Source organism: Ursus americanus, chromosome 5 (assembly GCF_024610735.1).
Source record: "Ursus americanus isolate L20-20 chromosome 5, mUrsAme1.1.p, whole genome shotgun sequence".
Taxonomy (NCBI): Eukaryota; Metazoa; Chordata; class Mammalia; order Carnivora; family Ursidae; genus Ursus; species Ursus americanus.
The window spans coordinates 13,181,285-13,198,367 of NC_142131.1; the positions used below are offsets into that span (position 1 = coordinate 13,181,285).

Here is a 17,083-nt window from a genome sequence, read left to right on the forward strand (position 1 = left end):
CCACCCAGGCACCTCTTTTTCATCACTTTTTAAGTTGTGTGACCTTGGGATATGACTTGTTTCCTCATCTGCAAAATAAGGATAACAACAAAGAGAAATGCCTTTATATTACTGATCTATGGCTGGGTAACAAATTACCTCAAAACTTACATTCTTTGTCTCATATTGTTTCTGGGGATCAGGAATCTGGAAGCAGCTTAGTTGGGTAGTTCTGGCACAGGGTCTCCTCGAGGTTGTAGTCGAGCTGCCAGTTGAAGCTGAAGTCGTCTGAAGTCTTGATCGGTTCCGGAGGATCAGCTCCAATCTCACTCAGATGTCTGTTGGCAGAAGGCATCAGTCGCCTACCAGGTGTGTCTTTCTGTAGGACTGCTTACAACCTGGCAGCAGACTTTTCCCAGAGCAAGCTATCTAAGAGAGAAAGCAAGTGTTACCAAAACAGATGCCACGGTGTCTTTTATAACCTAATATTGAAAGTGACATACCATAACTTCTGTCATATTCTATTGTTTACATAGACCAGCCATGGTATAGTGTAGGAGGAGACTGCATACGGGCATGAATGCCAGAAACAGAGACCACAGGGAGCTGTCTCAGGGCTGCTTACCTCTGTCTTGGAATAGTTTTCCTCAGCAATGCTACAGACACTCTTTTATTTATTTATTTATTTTTATTTTTTCCTTTAATTTTAGATGAGAGCCAGGAGGCTTTGAAATGATCGTAGTGGTTTATAATGTACCAGCAAATGAAAGGCATCTGAGCATCAAGATAAATGCCTGAGTGGGGTCTACTAGCCACTTGAAAAGCATGTGGCTCCACATGCCTAAGAAATCCACAGCTGACTTTAGTAAAATCTCAAGTATTAAATATTGCAGCTCTGCACTTTAACAAAGTGCAAAGGACAGAAGTTGTCTCTCTATATTAACAAGTAAGAATGGTTAGCGGATAAGGCACAATTTACAAATCTGTATTTATGATTGGGGTCTGGCTGAAAAACAGCAAGAATAAACCATACAACCTGGGAAGTCTAATTCTAGCAGGAAGTTGCTTTGAAATAACATCATACTTCATTCACTCCCCAACTGATGTCTTTGATGACCAGTTTGGACACATCAATAAAATATCCTGTCACTTACCATATTTTATTTTCTTGCAGCATTTCCTACTGATGGTAATTCTAACAGTGCCTGTTCTTACAGCAGAATCCACACTCTGATTTACATTTGCCAAGCGGACTGCTTTTGGCTAAATTTCTTGCCCAAGTGCAGGCCCTTATGGTTTGAGAGATCTCATTTAAGGATCCCTTAAGAAAAATATGCAGCCTTTACTGGCTTGGATTTGTAGTTCCAACTTTTAGAAGAAAGCGGCTGGTTAACATTATAGACATTTTGAAGTACTAGTCTTTCAGAAATGCAAAGAACAATAGCAAGAAAAGCCTTTTGATAGTTCAGAATTTATTTTATTTTATGTACTTATTAATTGGTACACTTTCTCCCCCATTTTAACCGAAGATTCTGTACACTGAAACAATAAGTAAAGACATGTGTCTGCTTTAAAATCTTGATACTGGTTAAGTCTCCATAGACCTTTTTCATGCTTTCTGGGAAAAGGCTCTTCTGTTCTCTCAGCCCAGCAGTACTTTGATCTCAGAAGCAGTGCCATTTGGTTGTAAATGTATGTGGCGCCTTTGATCTACTACTTAGCTGGTCTTATTTAAAATAGATAGCTTCTTTTATCTAAGTAGTGTTTACTAGGTCTCTCTCTATGAAAGATGGTTTAAATTGCTATTATTTAGATAGAAAGTTACATAAAGTTTCTTAGGATTGCCCAGATCTGAATCTAGTTCTCCAAACTCTAAAACCCCAATGGCTCTATTATAGATTTTGTAAAGCAAATTCCTATTAAAATGAGCTACTCCTACAGATGTCAGGTAATATTTGTAAAAACTTTGTTTGCTTTTTGATAGGAAACTGATTTTCCAAAGAACAATAAGCATATCCTACACTCAGGCAAAAATGGTCATTTTAGAGTATCTGAACTTAATGACCAATTATCGCTCTGAAATTCACATATTAATATATTTTTATATTACTGCATTATACATACCACATAGGGTATATTGAAATAGGATTTTTTCTAAATAATGAGTATATATATTTAATTCTCTTCTTTACGAGGATTTCTTGAATATTTTGTCAGGTGCCTTAATGACTTTTGTTTGAATTTTCTAGGCCTCATTCAGTTATTCATTCAACAAACTATATTTCAAGTACAGAGACACAAAGATGACTTAGTCACAGATTCTGCTTTTAGGTTGCTCACAGCCTAGGGTTGTGGGGCAGAGCATTAGCAGATAATTTCAGGGCAGTGTGGTGAATGCCTGTCATTGACGGTGATACTCCCACCCTGGCCTTGGGAGTGGAAATGGAAAACTTTCTGGAAGACGTGGCACCCGAGCTTCATTGCAAACCTGCCAACTCAGAACTCAATGTCCTATAAATTCCCAGCCAAGTCCATAAGTCAAAGTCAACCTACCTGTCCAGCCATCCCTAATTTAATACAAGACCCCTTGGGAGGAGTCTAAAGCTTCAATGGCTTTTGCTACCTGAAGCTACCCCAAAGCCTTCTTACTTGTCATTCAACTCTAAGGAGGAAAACCCCAAACCACTTTCACATACATTTTAGAACTTTTGCACCATTCTTTATTTAAAAGGAGATACTGGAACTCTCTTTGTGTTGTAAACTAAAATAGCCGTGTATATTGCTATTTTGTTAGGCTACCAACACGTGTTTTTTTCTATCCTTTTTGGTGTCATGTTCCTATTTCAGAAGTCTTATCATTACTTCATCTGAATACTAACCACGTGTGAGCATTTCCACTGACCCTGGGAGTAGGCAGGAGGAGCGTGGAGGATGCTCAAGAAATATATAAGTGGGCCTTCCCAGGCCTGAAGGTTGGGAGGGGGGCAGGAAGAAGTAATCTGTAGTCAAGGATGGGATCATTACAGTAGCAGTCACAACTGTCCAAAGAGGGAGGTCGAAGAGGGAAAATCAGAGGGGCCTGGGGCCTGACCTCAGGGGACTCATACAGGGTTTGTGGAGATGGAGAGGAGAGGCCAGCCTCTTGAGGATACAAGAACATGAGTTTGGAGCATTCCTCGGTCAGTGCAGGGATGGTCAGTGTGGGGCAGATGAGGTAGAGGCAGGGATGTGTGGAAAGCAAACTGAAGGGGTTTGGCTTTTTCCCAGTGGAGTTACTGAGTCCTTGAGGCTGCAAAATGGGAAAATAAAGTGGGATCTTTGGTACTTGCCCTGTTCTTTCATATCAGTCACCAAACACTACTGATTCTGAGAATCATGCATTTTAGGTGGTAGGAGTCCTAGAGATCAGAGAGCCTGGCCTTAGCATTTGACCAGTGAGGAAATAAGTCCCAAAGGTCAGGAGGCCTGGGTCTCACAATCACTAAGTAGCAGAGCCAGGGGTGCCGGTTGACCTTTTTGGTCAGGACCTGAGCCTGAGCTTCTCTTCCTGGGGCTTGTTTCCCACCAGGAGTTTTGGAGGAGGGTCTAGGACCCTTGACAGTTCACAGGAACCTGTAAGAGAAAGAGCATCCCACCCTCCAGTAGGAGTGGGCTCCAAGGACAGTACACTTCTCATAGGGCTTCATCCTTCTATCTGGACCCCCAGGGTCTACACCAAGCCAGAATTTGAATAAAAGGAGCTGTAGTTGGTAACAAAAGAGACAGAAAGGATAGAAAAGAATCAGGATACATTGAGCGGATACATTGAGCAGATCCGTATGAGTCACAGGAAAGCCAGGTTAGGAGAATAGAGAGCAATATTACTTTTAGGACAATTTTTTTTTAATGAGTTGCTAATCATTTAAATGAATTGCTAATCATTTAATGAGTTGCTAATCATTTTTTAAATGAAGTGATAGTCCGCCTATGTTTCCTAACTTCAGAAAGGCCAAATGGAGCATGTCCCACCCAAACTGTGTGGACTGAGAGCAAAGTGGACTTTAGAAGGAAAGTGGGGTATAAATGCTGGAAAAGCCAAAACAATAGATTTTGACAGCAGCTCCCTTGTCCTGACCTGGACGCGTGAGTACATGTAAGACTGGGATAGTCCCATAGAGTATTACCATGTGCCAGGTATTCTCAGTGCTTCATGGATATTAAATAATTGTGTCTATCCTTAGCTTGATGACATATGTGTTACTATTATTCCCATTTACAGAGGAGGAATTTGAGGCACAGAAAGGCTAACTTGCCCACAGTCTTTCAGCTAGTAAGTACCATAGCTGGGATCTGAATCTAAGCAGTCTGACTCCAGAACCAGTGTTCTTAGTTATTGTGTTAAAAATATGTCCCATTTTCCTTCTTTCCTTACATTTTTTCCCTCTGAAATAAGAATTTGAGGAAGGCCCTGAAAATGAATGTAATCACCAAGTACACAAGAGTAGCTATTATTACTTTTATTATTATTTATTAACAGTATGCAAAGTCTCTGGTGCAGAGTAGACATTCAAAGACTGTAAAATAAGACAAAAATCATTTGAAGACCAACCAAGACATTTGCATGGACTCTAGGGCAGAAGGAAAATCTGCATGATCTTCAGGGGATTAGCAATGGGTAAGAAAAAAATAGGTGCAGAGAGTAAGTGTATGAATGAAAATATCCAGCAATCCATTGAGGCAGTGGCATAAATGGTGAGATGCTGACTCCTGTAATGACTCCTTTTCTTCTTCCCTTCTCAAGTGCTGCTTAAGTAGAGCTGAGGCCAGACGGGATGCAGCTAAAGTGGCCCTAATCAACTCCCTCTTCAATGAGCTGCCCTCTCGAAGGATCACTAAGGAATTCATCATGGAGAGTGTGCAGGAAGCAGTTGCCTCCACCAGTGTGAGTACCCACTAGCGCAGAGAGCTGGATTCACTGAAACACCAAGGCATTTGAATCTGGGGCAATACTAAAGTGAGCAAATTCTTTGAGAATTGTGCAAGTTTGGGAAGACTGGCTGGCTTGGTTGTGAGTTTGAACCTCACATTGGGCACAGTTAAAAAAAAAAAAAGACTTGTGCGGGTTTAATTTTTACCCATGAAATCACTGATTTTCAGCAAAATGAACACTTGGATTGGAAATCAAGAAATTGGAGCTGGTTCCCTATGCCGCATCTCAGAAATATTTTTTAGCTGCCCTGGATGACCATTAATCAAATTTTAAGTCAAAGTAGATAATTTGATCCATCCTGATTTGTTTATTTGAATGTTTGTTGTTTGAAAAGTATTGATTCTTTTAGGGCCTGGGAATGCATGCAATTGAATACTGCTTTAATCTAGAGATAAACTAGCTCATTTTTTCCCCAAACTTGACTAATCATAAAAGTTATCTGAAGTGCTTATTAAAAGTGCCAATTCCCCCACCAGTGTGGGGGTCCAGCAATTTGTATTTTTAAGGAAAGGCTGACTACTTAGACATGAAAAATCCATATGCCCAATATTTGTTAGCTCTTAGAATTATCATACTTAATATTAATTCTTTCAGAGAGTTGAAAATTTTTTTTCAGAGAAAATTTCTGTTAATGGACATAATTAATGCAAAAACGCTTTAAGAGCAAAAACTCTTGTCTTAGAAATTTAAGTAGAATACTTTCTCAGCAATCCAGGAGTAGATGATTTGCCCCATGAATTATTTAGAATTTCTGATACTTGATACCTCCCAACTACAAACAATGGAGGAAGGCTTGGTTTCCCACTGCGGCAGGTGTCTCCCTGTGTAGTCCTCCAAAGGCATTACTGAGGGAATTAGCCACCTCCTGGCTTTGCTTTTAGCATGGATAAACCCCATCCGAGATTCACATTCTCTGATTACCTTAATCTGATTATAAAGGTTCTGTCATTTTGGAGAAGCTGCTGAAAATGAAGGACACATTGTCACACTAGCAGTGACCCTTCGGTTCCTTTTTCCATCATAAATACTCTTGTCACTCACAAAAGAGATAAGAGAAGGGGCAGAGGACGAGAGAGTGTCTGACCTGGCAGGGAGACATCAGGGAGCTCTGTTCTATATCTGCTGTCAGGATGAAAGGAAGCTTTTATTTTCTTGACTTGTAAATTTCAAGGGCCTTTGAGGAAGAGAAGTTAGGAAAATGATGCCTGATTTATATGTGTGGAATTTACTCAGAAGCAGGGAGGGGCCCTCAGTGTAAATGTAATTTATCATTTTTTCATGGAAATTTCTAAAGAAGGAGAATATATAAGGTTTGCAGGCTTCTGGATGGATTTCCTCTGGGATATTTAAAAAGCCAACATAAATATTTCAGCAGCAGCATGTTAATGTTATTGCATTCAGAAGCTATAAATTTAGGGCTATCTGATGCTGGCGGTTGTTTGTTCAGCCTCACAAAGGCATTGCCCACCTTCCCAGAAATCCGAGGTCCTGGGATCCTGCAGGGTAGGCCCCAGTGCCAACCCAGCACTTGTGCTGGCTTTTTTTACTGCCACTACCCTTAACCAAATTGAAGGGCAATTTCATTTCTACTCATCACCCCACCCACCTTATTTCTTAAAGATTAAGGAGTCCAGAAGTGAAAAAAATATACACCAAGATCCATGTCTCCAGGTCAAACACCAGCGTATTATAAAAACCTCTCATTAAGAATCGTGGCAGTAAAATATGAATGGTCCAAACAACCAGAGAATTCTTTCCCTGTCAGTTATATAATCTTGCCTGGTTACCATCAAATCAGAACAGGTTAAGCATTTCAAGATTTCAAATCACAGATGAAGGCAGTCTCAGAGGGCAACCACACAAACATTACCACCACAACAGCAAAAACTTTGTGCAAAGATACAGGAATTTCTACTTCGGGAAAATATTCTTTTAGCAAATATATAATCAGTTAACATTCAAATGCATGTTCAAATTGATTAAAAAATCCTCTTTATTCTGAGCCATGGTGTAAAAAGCTCAATATACTAGAAGTTTCACTGTAGGGCCACAGCATTCGCTTGTGACCATAAAAGAAGAGGGGAAAATCCATACTATTGTCCTTTTCCGCTTTCTTCCCAAGGGCACATTGGATGATGCAGATGACCCCAGCACCAGCATTGGAGCCTACCACTACATGCTGGAGTCAAACATGGGGAAGACCATGCTGGAGTTTCAGGTACCTGACTTCCTGCTACGTGGTTATTTTGCTACACAATCCAGACACCGGGGAGATTGCCACTCTTATCATTAACATCTCCTGTCCCAATAATCTTGTCTTTTTTTGTTTTGGTCATTTTAATTTAACTCTCTTCGAATCCAGCATAGTAGCTCTGTCTTTGCCTCACCTCAGGAGGCTAAAACAAACAAGCAAATAAGGCACAGGCTTTGCTTTCTTAAAGCAGAGTAAAGCACTTAGGTCTAAGAAACAGCTGGGGAACACCACCATCTGAAGACTTGTAACATTTCACCAGCTTTTCAGTACAAAGTTCCCTTTTAAGCCAAATGAAACAGTTTGAAGTGTTGGTTGTAACCATTTGGTTCTTAATTTTCCGAAGTCATAGAGGAAGTTGTCTGTAATGTACATTAAACAATGCCCCCCTCAGTTCTGGTATTTCCATTACACAAGATCTGCCACCACCCATTGTTAACTAGATCAAAATCTTCAGCAAACTGTAACCCTGTTTCATCCACTGCTGACAAGTGGTAATAGAGCTGAGGAACCACACTACCTATTATTTGCAAATTAAATAACTACCTTAATAACATTAACAATAAGAATAATAATAGCCGACACTGATTGGCTGCTTACTTTCTCTAACGCTGTGCTCACTGTGCTAAGCATTTAACAAATATCCTAGTTGAACACTCACGATAAACATGAGTATTTACTATCCCCATGTCATCATTGTAGGAAGTGTGCCATAGAGCTTAGTCAATTGCAGAACAAGGACCCACACAGTCTGATTTCTGAGCTCACACCCCTAACTGTTATCAGGGCAGATGAAAATTCAGTAGTGATTGGGCATGAAATGTGTGCCCTCTAAAAAAATTAACCTTGAATGTTAAATATCCATATATACACAATGCTAGTAGGAATCAATACGCAGTGTTATAATAAAGAGACTCTACCCCCAGTATTTCTATTGCTTTAGGTTAGATTCCCAGAAGCCATCAGAGATATAGTTTTATGGACCAAAATGTTCATCACAGTGTAATTTACAACAGTGTTTCATCTGAGCCCTGAAGCCACCAGCTTTCAAATACCTTTCAAAGTGTTTTCTGGACTGCAATGGCATAGCCACTTTTCAGGTAGATACGTCCCTCCTGCCCATTTTTTTTAAAAACCAGTATTTTCTGTCATTAGTCCCCTCCTTTGACTGAAGCAAAAATACTCCCTCTTCATTTGATCTTCCTTTTCTTTTTAAGTGGCGGTGGTCTCACTGATTTTTGGTGTTGATTGCCTTGGGTTTGAAGAGAGCCTACCCTCTGGAATAGACAGGGGCATGCATGAGTTCAGTGATTCTGGGCCCAGACTCTGAAGTGGGCTGGTTCGGTTTAGCTTGGCTCTACTTTTCACCTCTAAATCCGTTACCTCATTATATGTAAATTAGGGAGACTAATAGTACTGGTGCTACCTCCCAGTACCAGTGTGACCATTCAATGGGACAATAATTGAAAGAGTCCAAAATAGTTCCTGGCATATCGTAAATGCTCAATGAAGATTGACAACTGTTATTAGACATACTTCTGAAGAAGGACTGCTGCACTTGAAATGCCAAAGGCTACTGCATGGATTCCCTTGACAACTTTATCTAACTTCAAGATTTCAAATGAGGACAAGGCAATACCCTGCAAACATTTCAGAGTTCTTACTGTAGAATAAAAGGGTGGAACTATAAAGGGTCCATGCTTTTCCTCCATAATGATCTAAAGTTAAACAGAGAAGAAAAAAAAAAAAAAGGAGGAGCATAATACAAGCAAAAGAACGCCAATTTTAAAAACTGAACAGAACTATGTCTGAAATCTGCTCTACCACTTCCTGCCTGGGCACATAACTATCTAAGACTCAGTTTTCTCATCTCTGAAATAAGAGTCGTAATGCCCATTGTGTAGGATTTTTGTGGAATTTACATGACATTTAAAAAGCATCTAGTATACCAATTTTCCCAAGGAAGAACCCAATTTATTTTAATTCCTCCCCTCTCAACCCCAACAAAAGAATATTGTACTTCTCTTATGATAAAATGAATGTTGCCTGCCTTGGTACATAGTAACTTGTATGTGATTTAGTAGCTCTTTTCAGAAAATTAAGAATGATTTTTGAATGCAGTTGAGTTAGTCTGCCAAAGATGGAGAAGGCAAGATTAAAAAAAATTTCTTAAAATTTTGTCCAAGTACCATGAATGGCTGTACTCAACCACCTTTTAGTAATTCTTAATTACCTTGTGATGGGCTGTATGTTTTCTGTGTGGTCTATGTAGTAAGGAACTTAAATATGTAAAATAATAACTTGAATCAAACTGTGGAAATGCTTCATAAATTCTCATAAAAGAGGCTGGGAGCAGGATGGGGGACACAGGAAGAGGAAGATGTGGGGCAGGAAAAATCCAAACTCACTCCCCCGGTAGGGATGCTGACAACCCAGGAGGAGAGCCATGGAGCACATCCCTTTTCCTTCCGCCAGTTCCAGGTTGCCTGCTGGGTCCTAGCACATTCCTTGGTGGCCCTGGGTTAAATGCATCAGCTTGTTTCTGCACATAATGGGAATTGACCACAGACCCAGGCTTTGTTTGCAGCCGACACAGCAATTCAGTACCCCTGGTGGGTAATAGATGTGTGTCTGTATCTAGCTACGGATGACTATACGGTATAAAAACAAGGCTGGTGTCTTCTAACTGCCTGCAGGCTTTCCAGGGGGGCTGTCAAGGAGGCAGCACTCAGAGGAAACATGATAGGCTTCTGCTTACGTTTACTTCGTGGGAGGGAAGCTGAGTAGCCTTGCCATACAGAAAACTGCCTGATGTTTGGGGGGAGGGATGGCGACAGTGCTAGCCACTGGGTCTTGTCAAGGTCAGATTTGAGACGGACTTTGACTGAAGCTGGTTAATATATTTATTCTGAAGCCTAATGCAGTCCAAGGACGAGTTGTTTATTTACATCTTTGCTAAATTCTCCAGGTCGCCTTTTAAAACTTCATCCCATAAACAAATTTCCTCTTAAATCCATTCTCTTGGGTGGGGAGATGGTGCCCACCTGTTTTTCAAGTTCTCCATTTACAGTGTTTGTTTTTCTTATTTCTGATGAATCACAGAACCAAGCGAGTCTCCCAGACAAAGTTCCAGAGAGAAGCAGAGTGCATTTTCTCCCCAAGAAGTAGCTGAAAGGGCAAACATTGTTCCTAATAGGAGGCAACACCAGGAAGCACTGTGAGGACAGAGCCCAGCTGTTGGTGGTTTAAACTGGATGAATGACAAATCAAACCAGGAAAGCTGTAGAATGAAAACTGCAACTTGGCAGGAATCACAGGGCTTGCTTCTCCATTCGATTTCAAATTTATTTTACTGATCAGGACTGGCCACATAATTCTTGGGGCCCATATAAAATGAAAATGCAGGGCCTTTTTAAATAATTACTAAGAATTTTAAGTCAGTGGAGCATTAAATCAAGCTTGGGGTCCTGTGTGACTGCACAGATCACAAGCTCATGCAGCTGGCATTGTCCCTGAGACACACTCACCAGAAGGGACCAGACTAGGGTAAGGAGACTTAGGCCTTCACCTCAGGCACAAAATTTAAAGGAGTGTCAAAAAACTCAGTGATCAAGACAATATTATAATGTAGTATTTTAAAAACTCAAAATGAATATGTAAAAATTCTTAACAAAAAATATCAAAATTTTAAATAAAGAGAATTTTTTTAAAAGATTTTATTTATTAGAGAGAGAGAGAGAGAGAGTGAAGTGTAGGGGCAGAGGGAGAGGAAGAAGCAGGCTCCTTACTGAGTAGGGAACCTGACACAGGGCTCGATCCAGGACCCTGGGATCATGACCTGAACTAAAGGTAGATGCCTCACCGACTGAACCTTCCAGGTGCTCCTAAAGACAGAATTATAAGTAAAGGAACCTGAACTTTCATGGCTCACCTTAAATCTTGCTTCACTCACCTCACCCTAGTCCCAACCCAATCTATAGGCCAGCTTCTTGTTTATCTGTCAGCCTACCCAAATTCTCCAGGGTTCTAGATCAGCCACATAACAAATAGCACAGCACAAAGACTTAAATGAGGAGCAGGACAGATCGCTCACCAAACAGATTTCCTTTAAAGTGATAAGGCTTTGACAGATAGAACACAGAACTGTGAAAACCAGGCAGCAAGGAATCCTGGTAAAACCAGGAAATGAATCCTTACTAAAGTCCACAGCCCTCTCCTTGCCAGTCTACAATAATGCAAGGATTTCCGATGGAACCAATAAAAGCCATACAAGGATTTCCTGGGCTCCTACAGCTTTGGGAAGATCTGAGGATAGTGAATTTGGTCTTATGAGGGGAAATAAAGTGTGACAGGAAGAATGTGTAAATGTTACATAGTGATGGTAAGATTAGTATCTCTACAGAGGAGGGCAAGAACTAGATTGGGACATAATGTATGAAGGCAGAAAGAAGGTCATCTTCCTTGTGGGATTTTAGGAACAAGAACAGCACTGAGGAAGAGGCAGTTGTGCTACAGCAAAAACTCCTTGGGGATGGAATAGAAATTTAGACAAACCAGAAGGGGTGTGAGGGGGGTGACTCTCCTGCAGTCAAAAACAGCTCAAGTCTCTGCGGGGAAGTTTTTGGGACATGTAGGTTGCCAAGGGACATGAGAACGATTTCTGACTCTGTTCACAGCAGAATTGTGGGTTCTAAAGTCTTAGGAGGATTGCTGGGTGAAATTATGGAAGTTTATCTGGAAGGGGAACGACGGTTAGTATATAGATAAGAACGAGAGCTTAGAACACATTGGAGGAAGAATATGTTCCTAAGGCAATAATTGTCAGAGGATGGAATTAAGAGCCCTATAGGGTGTTTCTCAAACTGGGCCCCAAGGATACAAGGACAATACCAAGAAGGCTATTGAAAGTCACACAAGAATTCAGAATATCTTTCTGGGTTAACCAACCATTTATAAACTTGGGTTCGGGGGAAAGTGGAAGACTGGAGGTGGTATCTATTATTTTTAAAAATGAACATATATAATAGAATGCAAAATTCAAGTGGAGTCTTAAAACATTAAATGAAAAGAAATGTCTTATTTGGAAATAGTGGCCATTCTGTAACACCACAGAAACTGTTTCCTATCAGGACGTAAAAAGTGTTCCTTTTCATTTTTATGGCTACAAAGTCTTTAGTGAGTAGGTTAAAGGTACAGTGAGAAAGGCGGCACAGAAATACTCTCCTCAGTCACTGGGGTTACTTTGATGAGAAGCACAGGGGTGAGAAGCAGATTACATAAGATTTGGCCACAGAACTAACCACTCTCACTTTTCCAGATTTTCATAGTGATGTGACAGAGTACAAATCTGGATGGGGCAGGGAGAAATGGAGGAGGGAGGCATGAGAGGGGCAGCATCCTAGGCACATGGTGGCATCTCTATTTGGGGCAGGAGGAGTAATTCCACTGGTATCCATGTTGTATTTTAATTAATGGAAACACATGGTTTTGCTTTTACTGAGGTCTCCAAGGGCTCTTCAAGTGCTTACTGTACAGTAGAAGATAGACAAAATCCCCAACTGAAAAGAAGAAAAAAAAATTACATTCTACTGGCAACTTCAGACATTAAGAATGTTGATATTTGCTCTTCTGATCATCTTACAGCTTTAAAATTTACCTAGTAAGATGTCTGAAATCTCAGAATGCCTTCAGTCTCCTCATTTTCATAATTTAAACTTCTCCTGAGCAAGCAGAGGTAAAGACAATAAAAATCAGCTTTTTTGAATGGTCAGTGGGACAACTGTCTAAATGTTTATTGTTCATAACTAGTGTCATGACCAAAAATTTCCTTAATTTCCTTAATTGTATTGTGTGTATGTGGTTTGTGCTGTTAATCCACAATAGATGTCTCTCCGACAAAAAAAAAAAAAAGCAGATAGCTTCAGTGGAAGACTGCCACTTCTAATCACATTAGGAAAATAAAATCTTCAGTGTTTATACAGTTTAGCTTGCCCTTGATATCATGAAGGTAAAGGATGCTGATAGGAGCTTAATGCCATGCTCAGCCCTGGCCATTGAATGTGGAAACTAGGGATTGGTTTTAATGTCAATTCAACCTGATTATCCATATTTTCAGGCATTTTCTTGACTGAATTTATAAACATAGGAGTATTTTACAGTTTCTGTAGTTTGTACATTATATCTTATCTATATTTACTCTTTGGCCGAAATTTTTAAAAATTTAAATGGTTTTCTTTAATATATTATATTGTCACATGATTCAAAACTCAAAAGGTGCAAAAGAATGTGAGTGGGTGGTCTCCCTCGCACTCCTCCCCCACAGGCATTCCTGTTCCCACCCCAAAGACAACTATGTTACCCAGTTCTTTTGGTCTTGCCAGAACTCTCATAGGCATTTACAAGCAAATATTTATAGGGATTTTCTATTCTTTTTTAATCAAATACTAGCACACAATATGTGAGTTGTGCACCTTGCTTTTCTTTTAACACCCACATCATAGAGATTCTTTATATTAGAACCTAGAGGGGGATGCCTGGATGGCTCAGTTGGCTAAGCATCTGCCTTCAGCTCAGGTCATGATCCCAGGGTCCTCCTTGCTCAGTGGAGAGCCTGCTTCTCCCACTGCCTGCCACTCCCCTGCTTGTGCTCTCTCTCTGACAAATAAATAAATAAAATCTTAAAAAAAAAAAAAAACAAACCTAGAGGGACTTCTCATCCTTTCTCTGTGAATGAAAGTATTCAGTGGTATGAATGTATTTTTAGGGGAGAAAAAATAATTTTCCCTCTACCCTTCTGCGTTCTTAGCTGAAACCTCTGTAATAAAAGACAGATTAATAAGAGAAAAACAGAAGTTTTTTAACACATATACCTCATGTATACATGAGAGATACTCATGGAAAAATAGTATCTTCCTAAGGTGGCTTGGAATTTAAGATCAAATACCATCTTAATAAGGAAAGATGAAGGGGGATGTAGGCCTCTTAGGAGATACTAAATGATCCTTTAAAAAGATGAATGGGCCCTTAGTAAAATAGAAGGGAGGTATGTTAGTCTGTGTCTTCTTCTGTGATAAGAGTCAATCTTCCCTGGTTGATGAAATTCCTCAGGAGGGGATTTATCATAATTGGGTTCCTTTTGGAGGATGTGTCTTTAGGAAGATAAGGTGAGTTCAGAGAAAGCCTTTCCTTCCATCTGCTGTTTTTCAAGTGCTTACAGCTTAAAATAATTAACATACCAAAGTGGCATGTTTTGGGGTGGCATGTCCTGAACTCATATTTTGGGGACAGCAAATTCTGCTGCTCTTCAGTATCATCCTTTTTTAAACTATTCCTTTGAAAATGAGCATTTAAGGAGTGCCTGGGTGACTCAGTCAGCTAAGCATCTGACTCATTTTTTGGCTCAGTTCATGATCTTACGGGTGGTGAGATGGAGACCTACGTGGGGCTCCATGCTCACCAGGGAGTCAGCTTGAAGTTTCTCTCCCTGTGCCCCTCCCCCCACTCACACACACACTCTCTCTCTCTAATGAATAAATCTTTTTTAAAAAATTTTTAAGGTTTTATTTATTTATTTATTTATTTGAGAGAGAGAGAGCACGAGGAGGGGGGAGAAGCAGAGTCCCTGCTGAGCAGGGAGCCCGATGTGGGGCTCAATGCCAGGACCCTGGGATAAAGACTTGAGCTGAAGGCAGAAGCTTAACTGAATGAGCCACCTAGGTGCCCTTAAAATTTTTTTTTAAGAATGTCAACCTCAAGCTGACACCGTCTAATTAGATGCAGGAAGTAGAATCAGCTGGGAAAATAGTAAATTTATTCTCTGCCCTACAATCAGAAAGCTGTACCCGTTCTGTAAACTAAAAGCAGAGGTTCTCCCTTGGCCAATGGCAGTTTTCGCCAACTGGTCAAAACTGCCCGCTCTGGGGCGCCTGCTCATGTATAGCAAATCAATGTCAGCTAAAACATAAGGTGTTATCAGTCAGTACCTGTCAGTACATCACTCAAACATTTGTAATTCCAGACCCAAGAAGAGCCAGGTTGAAAAGCAAAGTAGATTATTACTACTTTTCCTTTTCTGTATCTTGTTCTCAGTGATACACTGTGTTGAAGAGGATTGGAGTAGAGGATTCTCTAGTTAAATAAATAAATAAATCTTTAAAAAATAAAAATAAACATTTAAAATATTCCCAGCCTCAGGCAATTTAAGAAAACAATACAATGAATAACTTTGCCTACACATTATTCTGAGATGTGCTGATATATTTAGATAACTTCTTAGGTGTAGAATTGTTAGAGCATATGTTTTTTTTATTTATTTATTTATTTATTTATTTATTTATTTATTTATTTAGGAGGGGGGTGGAGAGGCAGAGGAAGAGGAGGGAGAGAGAGAATCTTAAGCAGACTCCATGCCCAGTGCAAGCCCGATACAGGGCTCCATCTCACAACCCTGAGATTATGACCTGAGCCAAAATCAAGAGTCCAAGGCTTAACCAACTGAGCCACCCAGAGACCCCAAACATATGTACTTTTAATGTTGAAAGATATTTGTCAACTACTTAGTCATTTTATTGTGTAAATATGGATATAACAGAGGAGGGAAGGAAGAATGCTCCAGAAGCTTGAGGACTCTATTGTTTGAAAAGTCTCAAAGTGTTCCAGTGATATTGTATATTCTATTTCCCTGAGATAGTTGAGGATCAAAGTTATGCCCTGCCCAACTTTCACACTTTCTTTCACATTTCTGCTTTGAGAGTAATGACGGGTGTTTGGGTTTTGTAGGAGCTGATGACCATTTTCCAACTATTGCACTGGAATGGAAGCCTAAAAGCCCTACGTGAAACAAAGTGTTCCCGACAGGTGAGATTTTCCAGTCAAGAATGGGTTTGTGTCGTATGGACTGAGCAGATGGCTCATCATCTTCCTAGATTTCCTTTATTTGGATTTTTCTCTGTTTAAATCTGGCATCTTATCTATTCAGAGCAGAGGATACATGAAAAAATATATATAACAGTCCATTTGAGTCAGGGACTGATCAAATATACACGGTAAGGAGAATGTTGCCTGCATATAGGACTGACTTAGATACCTGTACTAAATGCCAAAATGGAGGGATCGTTAAGACAGACTTGGTTTCTAAGTCAAATGCTGAATCTCTCTATGCACCTGCCCTGCCTTAGAATTTGTGCCCTCTTCTACTCCAGTGCAGAAATTTGAGAATGCACTGCTTCTGAACTTCCTCACTGAAGAGTGGTAAAGTTGATTGTAGCAGGAGGATTTTTCTCACCCCCACCAAAAGTCCCCAGAGGACAACAGAAATGATTATAAAGTTGGGCAAGCTGGCATTCAATCACCTTAATTTTTTGGTTTGGAAGTTTCTTCTTTATTTTTCAGAAATGAGGTCTCACTATTTCTTTGTTACCTATGAGAAGCACTCCCCCCCTTTTTTTAATGGCAAAGGCATATCCCCTCCTGTGTCTTTAACAGTTTTCACCTACTACCCTCCAAGATTCATCCTTCCTTTAGGCACCAGTAGACTTTGAAAGATGGCCGTTCATTTTTGAGAATTTTCTAACAGGAATTTGTATGAAGGATAAAGTCTCTACCAGTCAGCTAGATGTGGGTGGATATAAGTTTTCCATGCACTGCAGCCCCAGGAGTTTTTAGTTGTTCTTTGGTTAGAAAGTCTGGCTTTCAAAATGTCAAAGATGGAAAAGAAATGAGTAGTTGACAATGGCTAGGGCTATTTTTTTCTTTTCCTTTGATTTTATAAAAGGCCTTTGAAATTCGCTGGGTTGGTTATAAACACTTTTCCATGGTTGTTTTTAATTTGTTAAGGTCATAAATAAATACCATATGTTCTTGAAAATAAAAATAAGCAATGCATC

The 17,083-nt window shown here is 40.0% G+C and overlaps 1 protein-coding gene across 5 annotated transcripts in view; it reads left to right on the plus strand.

Moving 5' to 3' along the window:
* LIX1 (limb and CNS expressed 1) overlaps window positions 1-17,083 on the plus strand; it is a 67,082-nt gene that overhangs the window by 37,006 nt on the left and 12,993 nt on the right. For all 5 annotated transcript variants that reach the window (XR_015724376.1, XR_015724375.1, XR_015724377.1 and 2 more), the window contains 3 exons: window positions 4,760-4,900; window positions 7,071-7,166; window positions 15,978-16,055. Coding sequence is in view for 1 of the 5 variants with exons in the window: in XM_045808349.2 (XP_045664305.1) it covers window positions 4,760-4,900; window positions 7,071-7,166; window positions 15,978-16,055 (315 nt within the window). In the remaining 4 variants the exon portion in view is untranslated. The remainder of the gene's footprint in view (window positions 1-4,759; window positions 4,901-7,070; window positions 7,167-15,977; window positions 16,056-17,083) is intronic.